The 16320-nt window shown below is 46.6% G+C and overlaps 1 protein-coding gene across 1 annotated transcript in view; it reads right to left on the bottom strand.

Annotated features, from left to right (window-relative positions):
• The window catches only part of SMARCA5 (SNF2 related chromatin remodeling ATPase 5), a 58161-nt gene that overhangs the window by 8760 nt on the left and 33081 nt on the right, over window positions 1-16320 (bottom strand). Inside the window, exons 12-20 of the mRNA XM_073549785.1 lie at window positions 15503-15624; window positions 15279-15431; window positions 11918-12050; window positions 2864-3012; window positions 2652-2771; window positions 2310-2420; window positions 2103-2216; window positions 1901-2023; window positions 1612-1744 (exon numbers count right to left, since the gene is read on the bottom strand). Of these exons, the coding sequence (XP_073405886.1) occupies window positions 1612-1744; window positions 1901-2023; window positions 2103-2216; window positions 2310-2420; window positions 2652-2771; window positions 2864-3012; window positions 11918-12050; window positions 15279-15431; window positions 15503-15624 (1158 nt within the window). The remainder of the gene's footprint in view (window positions 1-1611; window positions 1745-1900; window positions 2024-2102; window positions 2217-2309; window positions 2421-2651; window positions 2772-2863; window positions 3013-11917; window positions 12051-15278; window positions 15432-15502; window positions 15625-16320) is intronic.

Genomic DNA, 16320 nt, shown 5'->3' with positions numbered 1-16320 from the left:
CGGAGAGGGCATGGCCGAAGGGGAAGGCTGGCATATCAAAAGAAAAGGAGCCCTGTGATGGGCTAGTAAAGGCGCGCTGAAAAGAGCGCGCTTAGGAAGGGAGGAGGGAGCACGCTGAGGGAAAGTGAAAGTGAAAGGAAGACGCCGCAGCCCCATGCCTAGCAATTGTGAAGGAAACGCCAACATAACGGTGCCGAACTGACAATGGCCCTGCTGCTTGTGACGCTGCTGTGGTGAGAGGAGGGATCCCCAGTGTCTCCCTGAATAGTGCAGGGGGAGGGTGAGACGCAAGTGGCTGTGTGAGCGCGCGGCAGAGAGGGCGGGAGATTCAAATAACTGTGGACCTGTAATCACCAAGGTCCAACTTCTCCCATTCACAGAAGCTTATGCGGGGCCGGAGGGAACATACAGGCACTTACCTGACGTCCCTGAAGAGGATGACCACAGGGGCCCACGGAGAACAGGCAGGCCGCTGAAGGGGGGGGGTCCTCTGTACCCGCATCCTGCAGAAGACGGCTTGAACCTCCTGCGATCGCCGTCTTCCTCTCAACCCTGTCCCGAGAAAGGGGTGAGGAGGGGGATTCGGCAAGGACCAGCCACCTGTCCACAACCCTTATCACCAGAAGGTGATAGGGAAAAAGTCCTGCCTGCGGTACTGAGAGTTGCGATGTGGGTGACACCACACTGCTCGCTCAGCCGCATGATATAGGAAATCAGGGTGATAACTACACCCTGTTTCCCGACGGAAAAACCTGAAAAATAAAAGAGAAAAGATTAAAAAGTTCGATCTAAACCCTAAAAGAAAAAATGGATTATTAACTGCGGATCTGGGGAGATCCCGGTCCGCCTCCTACAGACACTAAGCACAAACTGAGGTGCTCGGTGCCTGTCGTGTGTATACTGCCGGGGAGGAGCTAGTTTTTATTGTTTTGCATAGTGTCAGCCTCCTAGCAGCAGCAGCATACACCCATGGTAATCTGTGTCCCCCAATAAGGCGATAAAGAAATAAATTTTCTGCAGTTATCCAGAATGCCAACAGAGTGTATATAGACACAGTCAGGATTCCACTTGTGTCTGCTCAAGCAGTCATCACATTACCATTCATATTAGAAATGCATACTGGGGGTCATATGCTGGCAAGAAAGATTTCCAGCTTCTCTCAACAGAACATTGAGAGAAGTAGGAACAGCCGTTAGTCGACACATGACCACCAGTAGGGCACACTGCTTGAGTGGTCATACGACGACCATACAAGCTAGCAACTGAGCGAAATCTTAACAGAGTGCATATTACACAGTCAGGACGTCGGAAACTGAAATCAGACTAACTGCAGAAATGTAGGTTTAGCCTGGATAACCCCTTTAAGAAGGAGGTAAGCTTCCCCTCTACCCACTCCAATGATTGCTGCAGTGGATTCTAAATAAATTGCAGATGTCAAATATTGTTGAGGAAAGCCAAAGAGGAATGTCATTTTTGTGCAGCGGATTGGTCATAGTTTGCTGCCCCTAAAAATGACAGTATATCCTGACGAAAGAACCACTTTTGGGGAAATAAGCCTTTGCTATAACATTTACATCCTCTGCCTAAAATACGAGGAGAAAGAACATTTACCTGAATACTCCATTACATCATCTGGAGTCTTCCCTTCCACTTCCCGGGCAATATTTTCAATGTCATCCCTTCCCCATTTTTCGTTGGCTTTGATAAATTGATTGAAATCTCTTTTGTTCCAGTTAGTGAAACCCTGAGTTAAAAGTTAAAAAAAACAAAAAAACACAAAAAACACCACAGTTATAATACAGCAATGAAACGGTTTGCAACCATTAAAAGGCAACTTTAGCGCATATCGCACATGCAGTAAAATATCCACTTTGTATAGGTGACCATCACTTCTTCACACCTGTGTTAGCAACTTTTCCTTTTCGTCTAGCTCGTCATCATTAAGTTGCTCTGCTTCATCAATTTTCAACTGTTCCTCCTTTTGCGCCTGGGATGCATTGGGCAAATCTGGATTGCGAGGTACCTGAGTAAGCACAACACAATATTAGAAAGAACATTTCATTTTAACCAAAACAGAAAAGTATAAAGATTTAATGCGGTACCTTATACCCAATGGTCTTCCTATAATACAGAATTTCTTTTTCCAGCAATTCAAACAATCGAGGAGGAAAAAACTGGAAGTCCTGAACATTGGGCTGCTTTGGGGGCCTTGGAGCCTAAAAATGATAAACGTAAAATCCATAAAAAAATACAATCAGGATATTTTTCCACAAAGAAAGAAAAACAAAACACCAACTATTCACACTCACTTTTGGTATTTTTGGCTCACTGACACGAAGTGCTTCCCTAAAATAGGCGTCCACAGCATAGTTGGCTTTTCTTTCACGTTTTGGAGGTTCAATCCATTCTGTAAACGCCATCTAGGAAAAAAAAAAAAAAAAGTTAACAAATGTTACCTTTTGAAAAAACAGATTTGTGGTCCTTCCAGACAGACACTGGCCTGATTGCTATGTATAAACTCTGCACCATAACACTTTCTTTTTTAAGGAGCTGCGGTGTATCTAGTTTTCAGTTTGATGTCTCACTTTTAGCAACCAACATTGAATTTTATGCATTTTTGGAATTACAAAAATAAGAAAAAGAAAAAACACCTTCTGCTTTTCTCTGTAATCTTCACCTTCAAAGTTGTATACACTGGAATCTGTGTCCATACTGAAATTTCTCAGCGAGCTTTCACCCATGTTTGATAACTTTTCCTTCAGTTCTGCAGTCTAGGTTGGGAATATTTAAATTAAAAACCGGCATTAAACACTAAAGAAATTAAAATACTTTTAAGAAAGGTCCATAGTGAAGGCACACGCACTTTTCTTTCACCCCTTTCTAGGATGGCATCAATATCTTCGTCAGTGATTTCACTGTCCTTTGAGGCAAACACGTGGGTAGCACCATGTCGGATCATCTGAAGCATTTCATCCTTTCCAAGCTTATTTAGATTTTGATCCACCAACCTTCCTGTTTAACATAAAAAAAAAAAAAAAAAAAAACAATTAGCGGATTATACAGTAGTAGGTAATATAAGGCAGGGGTCCCCAACCGCCGGTCCGCGGACACAAGGGGAGCCAGTGGCGATCAGTGGCGTAGCGGGGGCTGGGGCAGCGCGCAGCAGTTCTTAGACTGCCCTCATGCGTAGCGGCGGGCAGGGAGCGATCCAAGCAGCTCCGCTGCCTGCAAGAGGGAATAGCAGGAGCGGAGCTGCAAGGACCCGTCCAGCTTCCTGCCCGCCGCCCGCGCTTCCTGTCTCTGACTGACACAGAGAGGAGCGCGGCCGCTGCTGTGTCAGAGTGAGGAAGCGCGGGCGGCGGGCAGGTGAGAGGAGAGAGGTGGTGTCTGTGTGTGTACGTGTGTGTGTACACGTGTGTGTGTGTGTGTGTGTGTGTCTCTGTTTGTGTAGGTGGAGCCTGGCCCTGGAGGAGATGGGGACAGGGGGGGTGAAGGCAATGATGGGGGAGGTGAAGGCAATGATGGGGAGTGAAGGCAATGATGGGGAGTGAAGGCAATGATGGGGTGAAGGCAATGATGGAGAGACAGCAGTGATGGGGTGAAGGCAATGATGGGGAGAAGGGAGTGATGGAGCACTCATTCAAAACCTATGGTGAGTTGAGTCACATTCTAAATGTTATTTAATTATAAGTATGCACTGCTACACTACAACCGTGTCCATAGCCCCGCCCCCTTATGACCAAAGCCCCGCCCCTGCCACACCTCCATCCCCGCCCTGCCGGGCCATGGAAGAATGGTCTTGCTTGAAACCGGTCCCTGGTGCAAAAAAGGTTGGGGACCACTGATATAAGGAACATTTTTGAGCTATTGGTTTGTATCTAACTTAATGATACTACCCCTGACTCAATTTTCACCATTTCATATATTACACAATAGTATTACTGTGTGTCATTAGTAAATTGTGACCATCTAGAATTTTCTAGATGGAACGGAGCTAAAAAATTGCCATTTCTCTCATGCACTTAAAGGGTTTTTTTTCCACGAATAAAACAGGATTTTTGGTTGCTTACAGTAAAATCTGTTTCTCGAAGCCTTCATTGGGGGACACAGGAACCATAGTTGTATGCTGCTACCACTAGGAGACTGACACTATGCACTATCACTTCATTGGGGGACCCAGGAACCATGGGACGTCCCAAAGTAGTCCCTGTGGAGTGAAACAGCAGAAAACTCCATTCAGGAGCGTAGGTATGGACCTTTTAAAATTTGGCAAATGTGTGGATGGAAGACCAGGTTGCTGCTTTGCAAAGTTGTAGGGCAGATGCCCCATGGTGTACTGCCCAGGAGGCACCCACTGCCCGGGTAGAGTGAGCATTAATTCCAGGGGGAGGCACTCTGTTCTTAACTCGGTAAGCCTACAAAATTGCAGTTCTGATCCAGCGAGCAATCGTAGCCTTAGAGGCCGGCAGGACTCTTCGCGCACCATCTGGAATGACGAAAAGGAGATCAGTCTTCCTAAAAGAGGCGATCGTAGCCAGGTAGACCCTTACTGCCCTGACCAGGTCTAGCCTGTTCAATGAACACTCCAGAGAATGAGTTGGAGCAGGACAGAAGGAATGGAGGACAATATCCTCGTCAAAGTGAAAAGTGGATACCACTTTGGGAAGGACAGAAGGCGGAGGCCGCAACACCACCTTATTTTGGTGAAGAACCAAGAAGGAGGGGGGGGTTGACAGGAAAGAGCCGCCACTCTGAGACGTCTCTAATGGAGGTGATAGCTACAAGAAACGCCACCTTCCAGGACAGGAAGCACAAAGGGAGCACCCCTCATGACCTCCAGGGCAAGGTTTAGGTCCCAGGGGTCCACGAGATTCCGGTATGGGGGAGCCGCATGCGCCAATCCTTGAAGGAAAGTTCTGACTTGAAAACCAGAGGCTAAGGACTTCTGAAAGAGGATAGAGAGGGCTGATACCTGCCCCTTTAGAGAACTAAGGGCAAGGTCAGAATCAAGTCCCTCTTGGAGAAAAGCCAAAATGGAGTGAAGATACAAAGACATTGGGAGAATGTAATTGGACTCACACCAGCAGAAAGAGGCTTTCCAGGTCTGATAATAGAGCCTGGAAGAGGAGTTTTCTAGCCTGGATCATGGTGCGCATCACGTGATCAGAAAAAAACGGACGCTCTGAGAATCGCGGATTCAACAGCCACGCCATCATATTGACAAAGAACTCTGGTGGCAGATCAGACCTTGTGACAGAAGATCTGGCCTGTCTGGGAGCCTCCAAGGTGCGTCCTCCAGAAGATCTCTGCGAACCAAGACCTTCTGGGCCAATCCGAGGCGATCAGAATGACTGGCACCACCTCCGATTTGATCTTCAACAGCCTGGGAAGAAGGGGAAGGGGAAACAGGTAGGGAAGCACAAACTGCGACCAAGGAATGGCCAGAGCATCGGCGCCCACCACGAGAGGGTTGCAAGACCTGGAGAGGAACCATGGAACTTTCCTGTTCAACCAGGACACTATGAGGTCCACATCTGGAGTTCCCCATCGAAGGCAAATCTGATGAAAAACTTCCTAATGCAGGGACCACTCTCCTGCCACGAGACCCTCACGGCTGAGAAAATTGGCGGCCCAGTTGTCCATGCCGGGAATATGCACTGCGGATGTTATCGGAACTGTCGCCACCGCCCAGAGGAGGATCCTGGATACCTCGGCCATTGCCAAGAACTCCTGGTCCCTCCCTGGTGATTGACGTATGCCACCGCTGTGGCATTGTCTGTCTGAACCTTGACTGGTAGACCCCCGAGAAGCCTTTCCCAGTGACGGAGGGACAGAATGATGGCCCTTATCTCGAGGATGTTGATCGGTAGAGGACTCCTGTGCCGACCAGCGCCCCTGAACAGTTCAAATGGCGAAAAGCCACCCCCAGCAGAGAAGGCTGGCGTCCGTCGTCACCACTTGCCAATGGACGGGAAGGAATGAACAGCCCTGGGAGAGGAGAGGGGATGACAGCCCCCAGTGGAGATCGCTTGACTCGGGAAGAGAGGCGAAGCGGACGATCCAGCGACAGGACAGACCTGTTCCACTGCGAAAGAATGGCCTGCTTAAGTGGTCTTGAGTGGAATTACACAAAGGGGATTGCTTCCGAGGCTGCCACCATCCTGCCCAGGACGTTCATTGCTGAACAGAGGGAAAGAAGCTGAAGGCCTTGAAGAGAGCGAACTCCCTGGTGGAGGATTGCTCTCTCTTCGGGGAGAAAAACCCTCGCCTTGTCGGGTGTCGAACAGCATGCCTAGGAAGACCAGGTGCTGAGTCTGAACAAGGCAGGACTTTTTCCTGTTGACTAGCCACTCGAACCGGGCCAGGGAGTCGAGGACGATGGTCAGACTCTCCTGGGCCTGAAGGATCCTTGTTGAGGATGTCGTGAGGAGGTAGTCGAGGTACGGAATGAGCACTAGGACCCTGATCCTCAAGATGGCCATCAAAGCTGCCATAATCTTTGTGAAGACCCCAGGAACTGTTGTGAGTCTGAACAGCAGGGTGACAAACTGGAAATGGTTCCCCTGTACCACGAAACGCAGGAATCTCTGATGAGCTTGAAAGATCGGAACGTGGAGGTAGGCATCTTGAATGTCCATGGAACACAGGAATTCCATCCTGAAATGTCGCAGGCGGACTCTTCTGTTCAGTAACTTCAAATCCAGAATGGGCTAAACCACGCTGTTCTTCTTTGGCACTACAAACAGGTTTGAATAGAAACCTGTAAAGCGTTCTTGTTCTGGAAAGATAATCATGGAACTGAGAAGGGAGGCGATGGACGCAAAGAAGCCTGGAACAAGAGCAGGATCTTTTGGAGGACGGGATTTGAAGAAACAATCTCAGGAACGCGAAGCGAACACTATCTTGTATCCTGAGGATACTACCTCCCTGACCGATGCGTCCTTCACAGAGGCGAGCCAGACGTTTCTGAAAAACAGAAGACAACCGCCTAGCCTGGGCTCTTGACACGATTCATGCCAAGGAAGATCTGCCAGGTCTGGGCCTGGTGGACCTACCATGGGAGATTTGAGGAAGCCAGGAGGGGAGTGGGCTTGAAGGAAGCCTTTTTTCTGACCTGGCAGGTCTGCGACCTGCGCTGACCGGAAGAATCCTCCATTGCTGCAAGACGGCAAAAAGGCCGGAATTGTCACCTCCGGGAAGGCCGGTGAGGTGTGGACTGGGGGGGGGGGGGGGAGGAGAAGAGAAGTCGTGCCTCCCGAGGCCTCTTTAATGATCTGGTCCAACATGGGGCCAAACAGGCGGTCCCACTGGAAGGGGAGGCTGTTAAGCGGCTTGACGATAGGTCCGCCTGCCATGCTTTGAGCCAAAAATTCCTCCGGATAGCCACCATATTGCTGGACACCTGAGCAGCGCAGGATGCAGCATCCAAGGAGGCAGACATCAACTATTTCCCTGCATAGGAAATCTGGTCTCCAAGGTCAGCTATCTCCCTCGGAGGAGCTCCCGCAAAAATGCCCTTATGAAGGTGTTAAGCCCATCTGTATGGTCTTTAAGACCCAGGTAGAGGCAAAGGCTGGGCATAATGTAGAAGCATCCGCTTCAAAACCTGATTTTGCCAGCGATTCTATCATCCTATCGTTGCAGTCTTTGAGGGATGCTGCATTAGAAAGCGGGAGGACCGTGTTGGTTGAGTCTGGAAACTGGCGGGTCCACAGCTGGGGAAGTCGTCCAGTTAGCGGTGAGCTCAGGAGAGAAGGGATATAGGATGCCGAGGTGCTTCCCATGTGTTTTTGACCGTCTAAACGAAACCACCTCATCTGCGGGTTCCGTAGAGCCATCTTTTATGCCTAAGTTCAGGTTGACTGCGACAATAAGGCTCTGGACCATATCTCTCATTTTGGAGGCCTGTTCTGAATTCATGTCAGACTCATCCTCTGAAAGAGTCCGAAAACCCCTCGCCTTATTCGGGAGAGGAGGATCCGGAAGAGGACCTAGAACGGTGCTCCTGTCTGGGTCTCTTACGGCTTGTGTTGGAAGGGCCGGATGGAGAAACCTGTGACCAACTGGCAACTGCAGAGTCTGGAAGGGGCAATTTGTCAAGTACAGACACAAGGGTCTGAAACACCCTGGTGAGGTCCGCCATAGACTGCAACAGATGAAGCCCACCCTGGGATGGGGTCTTGGTTTCTCCTGGAGTGGGAAGGGACTCCTGGGTAGTGGGCACAGTGGGGTTGCTGCAATCCTGACAGAGGGGAGTGGACTGACCTGAAGGGAGTCTACGTTTACAAGAAGAGCAAGCACAGTGTCTGACCAGAGAAGAGGAAGAGGAAGCCAGAGGGCGAGAAGGCTCTCCTTTGTGCTTAGGCATGAAGAGCAGACCCACTAACTGATGCCATAAGGTTGGGAGACAGTGAGAGATACATAGGAAAGTGTCAGTCTGCAGAGCAGAGCTACTCACAATATCCTGTCCCAAAGACTGCTTCCAGGCTGTAGAGGATGCTGAAGAGGAGCAGGTTCTGAAGGGAGAAGTTACTGTCCGGGATCACACGGAGGAAAATGGCGACCGCAGGGAGGATGCCAGAAGTCAGTGTATGAAATTGCACGCTGCAGGAGTGGGTGTGCTAGGAAAAGCCTGCTCACTAAAGCCGGAAAGGAGGTGGCGCTAAAAGCCAGGTCTGTGAGAGAAAGATGGTGGCGAACGCTACTTTCCCTGCGCCGCTTGTCTGATGAGGCCGGGTGGAGTGGGCAGAGCTAGCCACCAAGTGCAGGAGGCGGAAGCGGTGGAGAATGGTGGGAGAAAAGCTTGCACGAGGACTGAGTGGACGGGAGCGGAACCAAGGAGGAAACTAAAGGCCGGAATAGAAGCCAGGGCTTAGATTAACCCTCAGAGTTCGCCGGAGGGGCAGCGCGGAGGCCCTAAAAACACCAGAGCCATCTGCCAGATCCGACTAAAAAGGTAGCCAGGTGCCGGAAGGGGAGCGAGGACTAGGCTCGAATGTAAGCCGGGGCCTAGATTAATCCTGGTGACCGTGGGAAGCAGCTCCGGTCCCTTGAAGAATATGGGGAAGTGGTGACTAACGTTGAAAAGGGGATCACCTTAAGACAATACTCACCACCTTCCTTTTCTCTGACCTTTTCTTAATGAAAAACTAGTCATGAAGGGACCTAGGGAAAAGAGGGACATATCGGTGATGTTCGACATCCGGAAAGGCCTGCTGCAGGATGTCAAAGTCTCTTCCAAACAACAGGCTGTTGTGGGCGAGTAGGTGGGAGACGATGGGCCAGGACTGGGTCCAGATCACCCAAGCACGCTTCTGTACTAGGGGTTGGGGTCCTGCCGACTAGACCCATGAGTATATGGGGTGGCAGTACACGCCATACTCAGTCTCTGCGTGGGATTACAGTAGTGACCTTTCACACTGTATCCCTCCTGGTATGTGAAAAGGAACGATGCACATTGAGGTACAAAATAGGTCTAATAAAAGACCCGTGTCCACCTCCCACTGACACCAAGCTAAAAACTGATTAACTTCGTACCAGTCGGTGGGGTGTATACTGCAGAGGAGAAGCTAACTTTTTTTATGTGCATAGGGTCAGCCTCCTAGTGGCAGCAGCATACACCCATGGTTCCTGTGTCCCCCAATGAAGCGATAGAGAAAAGTTAATTTTAATAAATACACCTTGAAATAATTTCCATAATTGGATGTTTAATAAAAAATGTTCCCGTGCTGAGATAATCCTATAAATGTGCCCCTGCTGTGTACTGTGTAATGGCAGTGTCTCGCCATACAGGGACATGGTCTGATCATACCACAGCTCCTGGACACATACACAGTATACAGACATTACAGGAGGGGATCACAGATGATTCTTTGAGAGGTACAACATTTCTCTGTCTGTTTTTAAACAATGTTTTACTTCAAATAAAGACTCATTTGTGATCCCCTACACTAATGCCTGTATACTCTTGCTTCCTCCCCCTGCCCAGGAGCAGTGGTATGATCAGACCATGTTCCTGTACAGTCAGACACAGCCATTACACAACAGGGGCACATGTATAAGATTCTTAGCACAGGAACATTTTTTTTTTTTTTTTTTTTTTTTTTTTTTTTAAAACAAACCACATCCAGTTGTGGATGTTATTATTTCAAGATCTATTTTTTTTTAAATTAAATTTTTGTTTGTGGAAAAACCCCTTTAACTCACAGCGTTATAGCACCACTCCAGCAAGTTTTTTTTTATTGCAGTGCTAAAGTGGTGCTTCCAAGCTTCCTGCCCCTGGTCCGATAATTTCCCACAGCCACCATTATCACCGCCGCTCTCAAAAGTGTTAAGAAGTTTGTGACAAGTCGGATCACTAGTGTTTCCCGAGTGAGCCACAAGTTACTTTTCAATGCAAGTCTATGAGAGCCTCCCTCTGACTCTCAGGATTGCATAGAAAGCTTGTGACCGTTACTTCTGACCTCCAGTCAGTCAGTAGCTGCTGTCAAAAGATGGATCCGCAGGACCAGAACAGAACTGATAGAAGGTGATGACTGCAGCGGGCAAGTATAAGATTATGGGAAGTGCCCCAATATTAGAAGCACCACTCCAGTGCTGAAATAGAATTAAAAAAAAAAAAAAATAACAAAAAAAACTTGAGTGATGCTTTAAAGGGAGCCTGACAGCGGATATTTGCTAGCCAATCCATGGGCACCATGAATGGCTAAAATCATACAGATGCGAACTAATTTATGTTCAACTCTGGAACGCCGTTGCTCTAGAGTGTCAGGTCTCAACCTACAAGTAAGAAGGGACCTGTCAGTCACTGGCATCTAACTATTTGAATAATATCTTATATGACTTGGTCCCATGCAGCTTTTAGGCTATGTGCCCACGTTGCGTGTTAAAACGCACACTGTAAACCGGACTCCTTTCCAGAAATCGCACGTTTTTCAGCGCGATTCTGTTCACGATTTTGCCGCGATTTTCTCAAGCACTTTGCAAGCGATTTGAAGCACCGCTTGGAAAGTGATTGACGAGTGTGACCAACCTGTCAAACAGTGTTTGACAAGTGTGACCAGGTTTTTACTATTGAGGCCGCCTATGCGGCATCAATAGTAAAAGATAAAATGTTAAAAATGGTAAAAAAAAAAAATAAATAAAATCAGGGTATATTTACCTTCCGACGTCCCGCACTGCCATCCCGGGCCTCAGCGTTCCCAGCGATGCCTTGCGAGACCTGTGATGACGTTGGTCTCGCGTTACTATAGCGATCTCGCGAGACCAACGTCATCACAGGACCTTGCCGCAAGGCATTACTGGGAACGCTTAGGCCGGGAATGCAGCGCGGGACGCCGGAAGGTAAATATACCCCGATTTTTTATTCCTTTTTTTTACAGGGGTATGGTACCCAGGGCCTGGAGGACAGTCTCCTCTCCTCCACACCGTGGGTACCAACCGCACATGAGACGTTTAACTTCCCACATGGTGGGCATAGCCACATGCGGGAAGTAAGCGATTCTCATGCATTCCTATGGGTGTAGAATCGCGGCAATTCTTTGCGATTCCGCACAAAAGAATGACCATGACCACAGCATGTGCGGAATGCCATAAGAATGCATGGGGTGCGTTCTGTACACGATTTTTAAACTTTTTCGCAGTGTTTTCGTGCCGAAAATCGCGGCAAAAACGCTTAAAAAAAAATCGCATCGTGGGCACACAGCCTTAAACTGGTTTTCTCTGAAAAGCTGCAGCATCTCAGAATTAAACATATAACAAGTCATACAGCCAGCGTGATACATGATGACCGCAGATCTGTCAGGTTCCCTATAACCTGCCGTCTAATGGCATACAAACAAACTTAAGTTATAGCAGCACCATGTGCACTTCTCAGGCAATTAGATAAAACACAATCAGTCTTTTACAAGAGACATACCTTGCTGAATAACTATGGAGTCCAAACGCAGCTTCATCTCTGCTCGCTCCACAATACGTTCCTCCACCGTGTTGTCTGTTATGTATCTGAACACCCTCACGGTTTTCGTCTGCCCGATTCTGTGTGCTCTATCCTACAAATGTGGTGGGAAAACCATATCTGAAACATGTTTTCATGTCTGAAAGACTCCGTTAACCCAGTGGTGACTTGGGTTGAGGGCTTGGGGTGCCATATGCTGAGGGCCACAAGTTTTTGTTTTGTTTTTTTAGTTGACAGCTGTATGAGGCCTGGTTTTCCCTAGAGCAAGCTGAAGCTTTTATTGGTACCATTTGGGGTTGGCACAACTGAAATTTATTTTATTTTTAATTTCACATTTGGATGTAACCGCTCTCAGTTAACCTTCCAACTGCAGCTAATTTTCACTTTTTTCCCTCCCCTTACACACTAGAAACCATACATTTCTGTCCACATAGCCGTATGAGTCGTTTTTGCAGGACGAGTTTTTTTTTCTTCCTTTAATGACACCAGTTTAGCATATAATGTACTGAGGAAAAAACGAGAACAATTAAGGTCTGCAACATTATTTTTCTGTCAATTGAGTTGCGTGAAGAATTGTTTGTGTTGCGAACTGACATTTTTGTTGATACCGTTGGGATTTGATGTAATGAATGTTTTGAGCACTTTGTGTTGTATTTGTGGAGGACTGGACCAAAAAACAAAAACTGTAATTCTGGAGTTAAGCTCTGCTTTACAGCGTTTGCTGTACGGAGTAATACCTTTATACTTTGATCAGACTTCTGGATGCATCAATATGAAATATATATGTTTAATTATTTTAATGAGGGAAGAGTGTGGCTATACAAAATTTCCATGTCTACTGCTAGATTTTTTTTTTTTAACCTGCAATCCTTTGACCCCTTAAGGACCAGGGGTATTTCTGTTTTTTGCGTTTCCATTTTATTTGCTCCCCCTTCTTCCCACAGCCATAACTTTTATATTTTTCCATCAGTATGGCCATGTGAGGGCTTGCTTTTTTGCGGGACGAGTTGTACTTTTGAATGGCACCATTGATTTTACCATATCATGTACTGGAAAACGGGAAAAAAAATCCAAATGCGCTGACTTTTTTTTACCATGTTCACCAAATGCTAAATCTGCCCTGCGATTATGATTCTCAAGGTCATTACGAGTTCACAGACACCAAACATGTCTAGGTTCTTTATTTAAATGATGAATAAAAAATTCCAAAGTTAGTATAAAAAAAAAAAAAAGTTGCCATTTTCTGAGAACTGTAGCGTTTCAATTTTCAGGATCTGGGGCCGGGTGAAGTTTTAATTGATACCATTTTGGTGCAGATACGATCTTTTGATTGCCATCATTGCATTTTATTGCAATGTTGCAGCAGCCAAAAAAATATAATTCTGGAGTTTTGATTCTTTTTCTCACTACGCCGTTTACCGATTGGATTAATTCTTTTTATATATTGATAGATCGGGCAATTCTGAATGAAATTATACCAAATTGGGGCGAAAGGGGGTTGATTTGAATTTATATTTTTTTATTTAATTTTTTTTTTTACTTTTTACTTGCTTCAATAATCTGCATGGGAGACTAGAAGCTGCAATCATCAGATCGCTTGTGCTGCATAGAACAGGGCCACAGCCCTGTTGTATGTAGCAGACACGCTTCACTTGCTATGAGTGCCAACCGCTGGATGGCGCTCATAGCTATCCGGCTTTGACAACCACAGGGGTCTCCTGCTGACCCCAGGTTGTCATGCCAACCCATCGGCGACCCACTGTCATGTGACACGGGCGCCGATGGGAGCTGGTAATGAAGCACTTCTTGCCCGTGCACGTTAAATGCCACTGTCAGAGATTGACAGCGGCATTTTAGTGTTGATAGCCGATCAGATCAGCTGTCATGTGCGGGAAAAGGCGCGGTCTCATCGCCGGAGCCCACACCAGGCAGGGGGAGGCCGTCATTGGACGTTAAGGGGGCAATTTCTTTTTCTATATTATTGCAGTCTCCGGTCCACAACATGGCGGCAGGTTCCAGGTTGCCACAACAACCCATCAGCACCAAGTGATCGCATGGCAGGGGTAAGGGGTTGGAAGACGGGAGTGTAGGAGGTTGGGCCTTGGAAGCGGAACCCTTCAAAACTCTTAAAAATGGGAACCAGTCACATGAAGAGACCCTATTAATCTGCAAATATGGTATTAGTAGCGTACATGCCCAATGCCGACAACTAGCCCTCAACCCCACCCTACCCCGCGGAAGGAAATTACCTTTCTTCCTCCTGGCAGCATTCGGGTTTCAGTTGTCGTTCTGTATAGAGAGCAGCACCTATAACTGTGCCCCCGGCACTGAGTGACAGCCGGCCCTAATGCTTAGCTGCTGTTGATCAGTGGCAGGGGGCGCTGTCACAGCCGTCGCACTCTATACAGATCGATGACTGAAACCTGATCACTGACGAAACACTTATAGTTCATTTCCTCCCAGCAGGTGGTGATTAAGTGCTCACTGGGCAGATTTAGCACTGTATTAAACTGTGTATTAATCCCATAATTTGCAGGTTAATAGCATTTCTTCACTTGACAGGTTCCCTTTAAATGCTGTCAAAGCTAGCATCGGCATCTTAATGGCTAAACTGTTGCAATTCGAATCTTGCTTTTGTTTAGGTGTCAGCTATACATCAGTACAGGCACCTACGCGGTATGTTGTAACCAATGCATGATCACGCTCCATATAGCAGGATCACACATCCTCAAAAACACAGCATATATCATTAAGGGGTTAAATGAGAAGTTAAAATCAAAGTCGGATGAAAAAATGATTTTAAGATGCTAATTATCATACTCAAAATCACCACATTCCCATATATTTTATGTTTGCTGAGATAATCTGCCAAACTGTGCATGTTATGTAACAGCCGGCTAGAAGGAGTATAGTTGACTTATTCTATATTCATGAATGGGGAGGACTAGTGATACCAGCACATCATTCACAGTCGTCACTCAGAATGAAGCAGAAGCATAGGCCCACTTTACATTAGAGATTATCGATCAGCTATTACAGAACAGCACAGTAAGTTCTTCTGTCCAGTATGGTGTAGTATACAGCAATGCCCCCCTCCCTCCCCCCCCCCCAACTACAGTCGTAAGGCCAACCAACAGAACAGAAATTACTTGAGCAATACTAAGGGAATCCAGAAAACATGATCTGAGGGTGGGCCTTAAGGAATGAAGGTTGGGGGGGGAAACACTGGTTTTGAGGACCTTCCACTCGCACACGAGAATTATTTATTCACTCCAAAAAAAAAAAAAAAAAAAAAGAGTCACAATAAATGTGATACACATACCATAGCCTGAAGATCAACTTGGGGATTCCAGTCAGAATCATATATGATAACAACATCAGCTGTAGCGAGATTGATTCCAAGTCCTCCAGCACGTGTGCTCAACATAAAAATGAATTTAGTACTACCGGGAGCATTGTAAGCCAAGATAGATTCCTGTGAAATACAGCCATTAGCGCTCAGTTCTATTATTACTGTAATATTACCTGAGATAGACGAATACTCACTTGTCTTTCATCATGTGGCGTCTGGCCATCTAGGCGGCAGTATTCATAATTTCTCCACATGCAATAATCTTCTAAGATATCCAAGACTCTTGTCATCTGGCTGAATATCAGCACACGAGAACCTAGCATGAAATAAATAAACCAATCATAACTACGTAAACTTTGCCATATGTAAAGAGTCTAGTTAATTAGCATTGCAACGAGTGAGCACTTTTTAACCCCTTCATGACCAAGCCTATTTTGACCTTAATGACCAGGCCATTTAATTCTGACCAGTGTCCCTTTATGAGGTAATAACTCAGGAACGCTTCTACGGATCCTAGCAATTCTGAGAATGTTTTATCGTGACATATTGGGCACAATTATGGAAACATTTTTTTTTTGTTAGGAAGTTATAAGGGTTAGAAATTGACCAGTGATCTCATTTTTACAACAAAATTTACAAATTTTTTTTTTGTTTGTTTTTGTTTTTTTGTTTTTGTTTTTTTAGGGACCACATCACATTTGAAATCACTTTGAGGGGTCTAAATGGCAGAAAATACCCAAAAGTGATACCATTCTAAAAACTGCAACAAACCAACCTAAAGTGTCTGCTCCATGAATAGAGTCACAAGGGCCATTACCTGGATCCTAGCAGCGTTTAGTGTGCATAAAGGAACCCCGTACTCCAGCGCCGACGCGCATGTTTAGGTTGGTTTGTTGGAGGCTGTTGGGAGTAATCCTTATAAGCATGCAGCTTTTAGACTTCATTGCTGTTTCAGCTAATTGGCAGTAGCTGCTAGGCTATAATAGGTGTTCACAGCTTCACACAGTAGTGT

Source organism: Dendrobates tinctorius, unplaced genomic scaffold (genome assembly GCF_039654945.1).
Source record: "Dendrobates tinctorius isolate UK_male_01 unplaced genomic scaffold, ASM3965494v1 ptg000161l, whole genome shotgun sequence".
In the NCBI taxonomy this organism is placed as follows: domain Eukaryota; kingdom Metazoa; phylum Chordata; class Amphibia; order Anura; family Dendrobatidae; genus Dendrobates; species Dendrobates tinctorius.
This window is presented reverse-complemented; position numbering and strand designations above follow the sequence as displayed.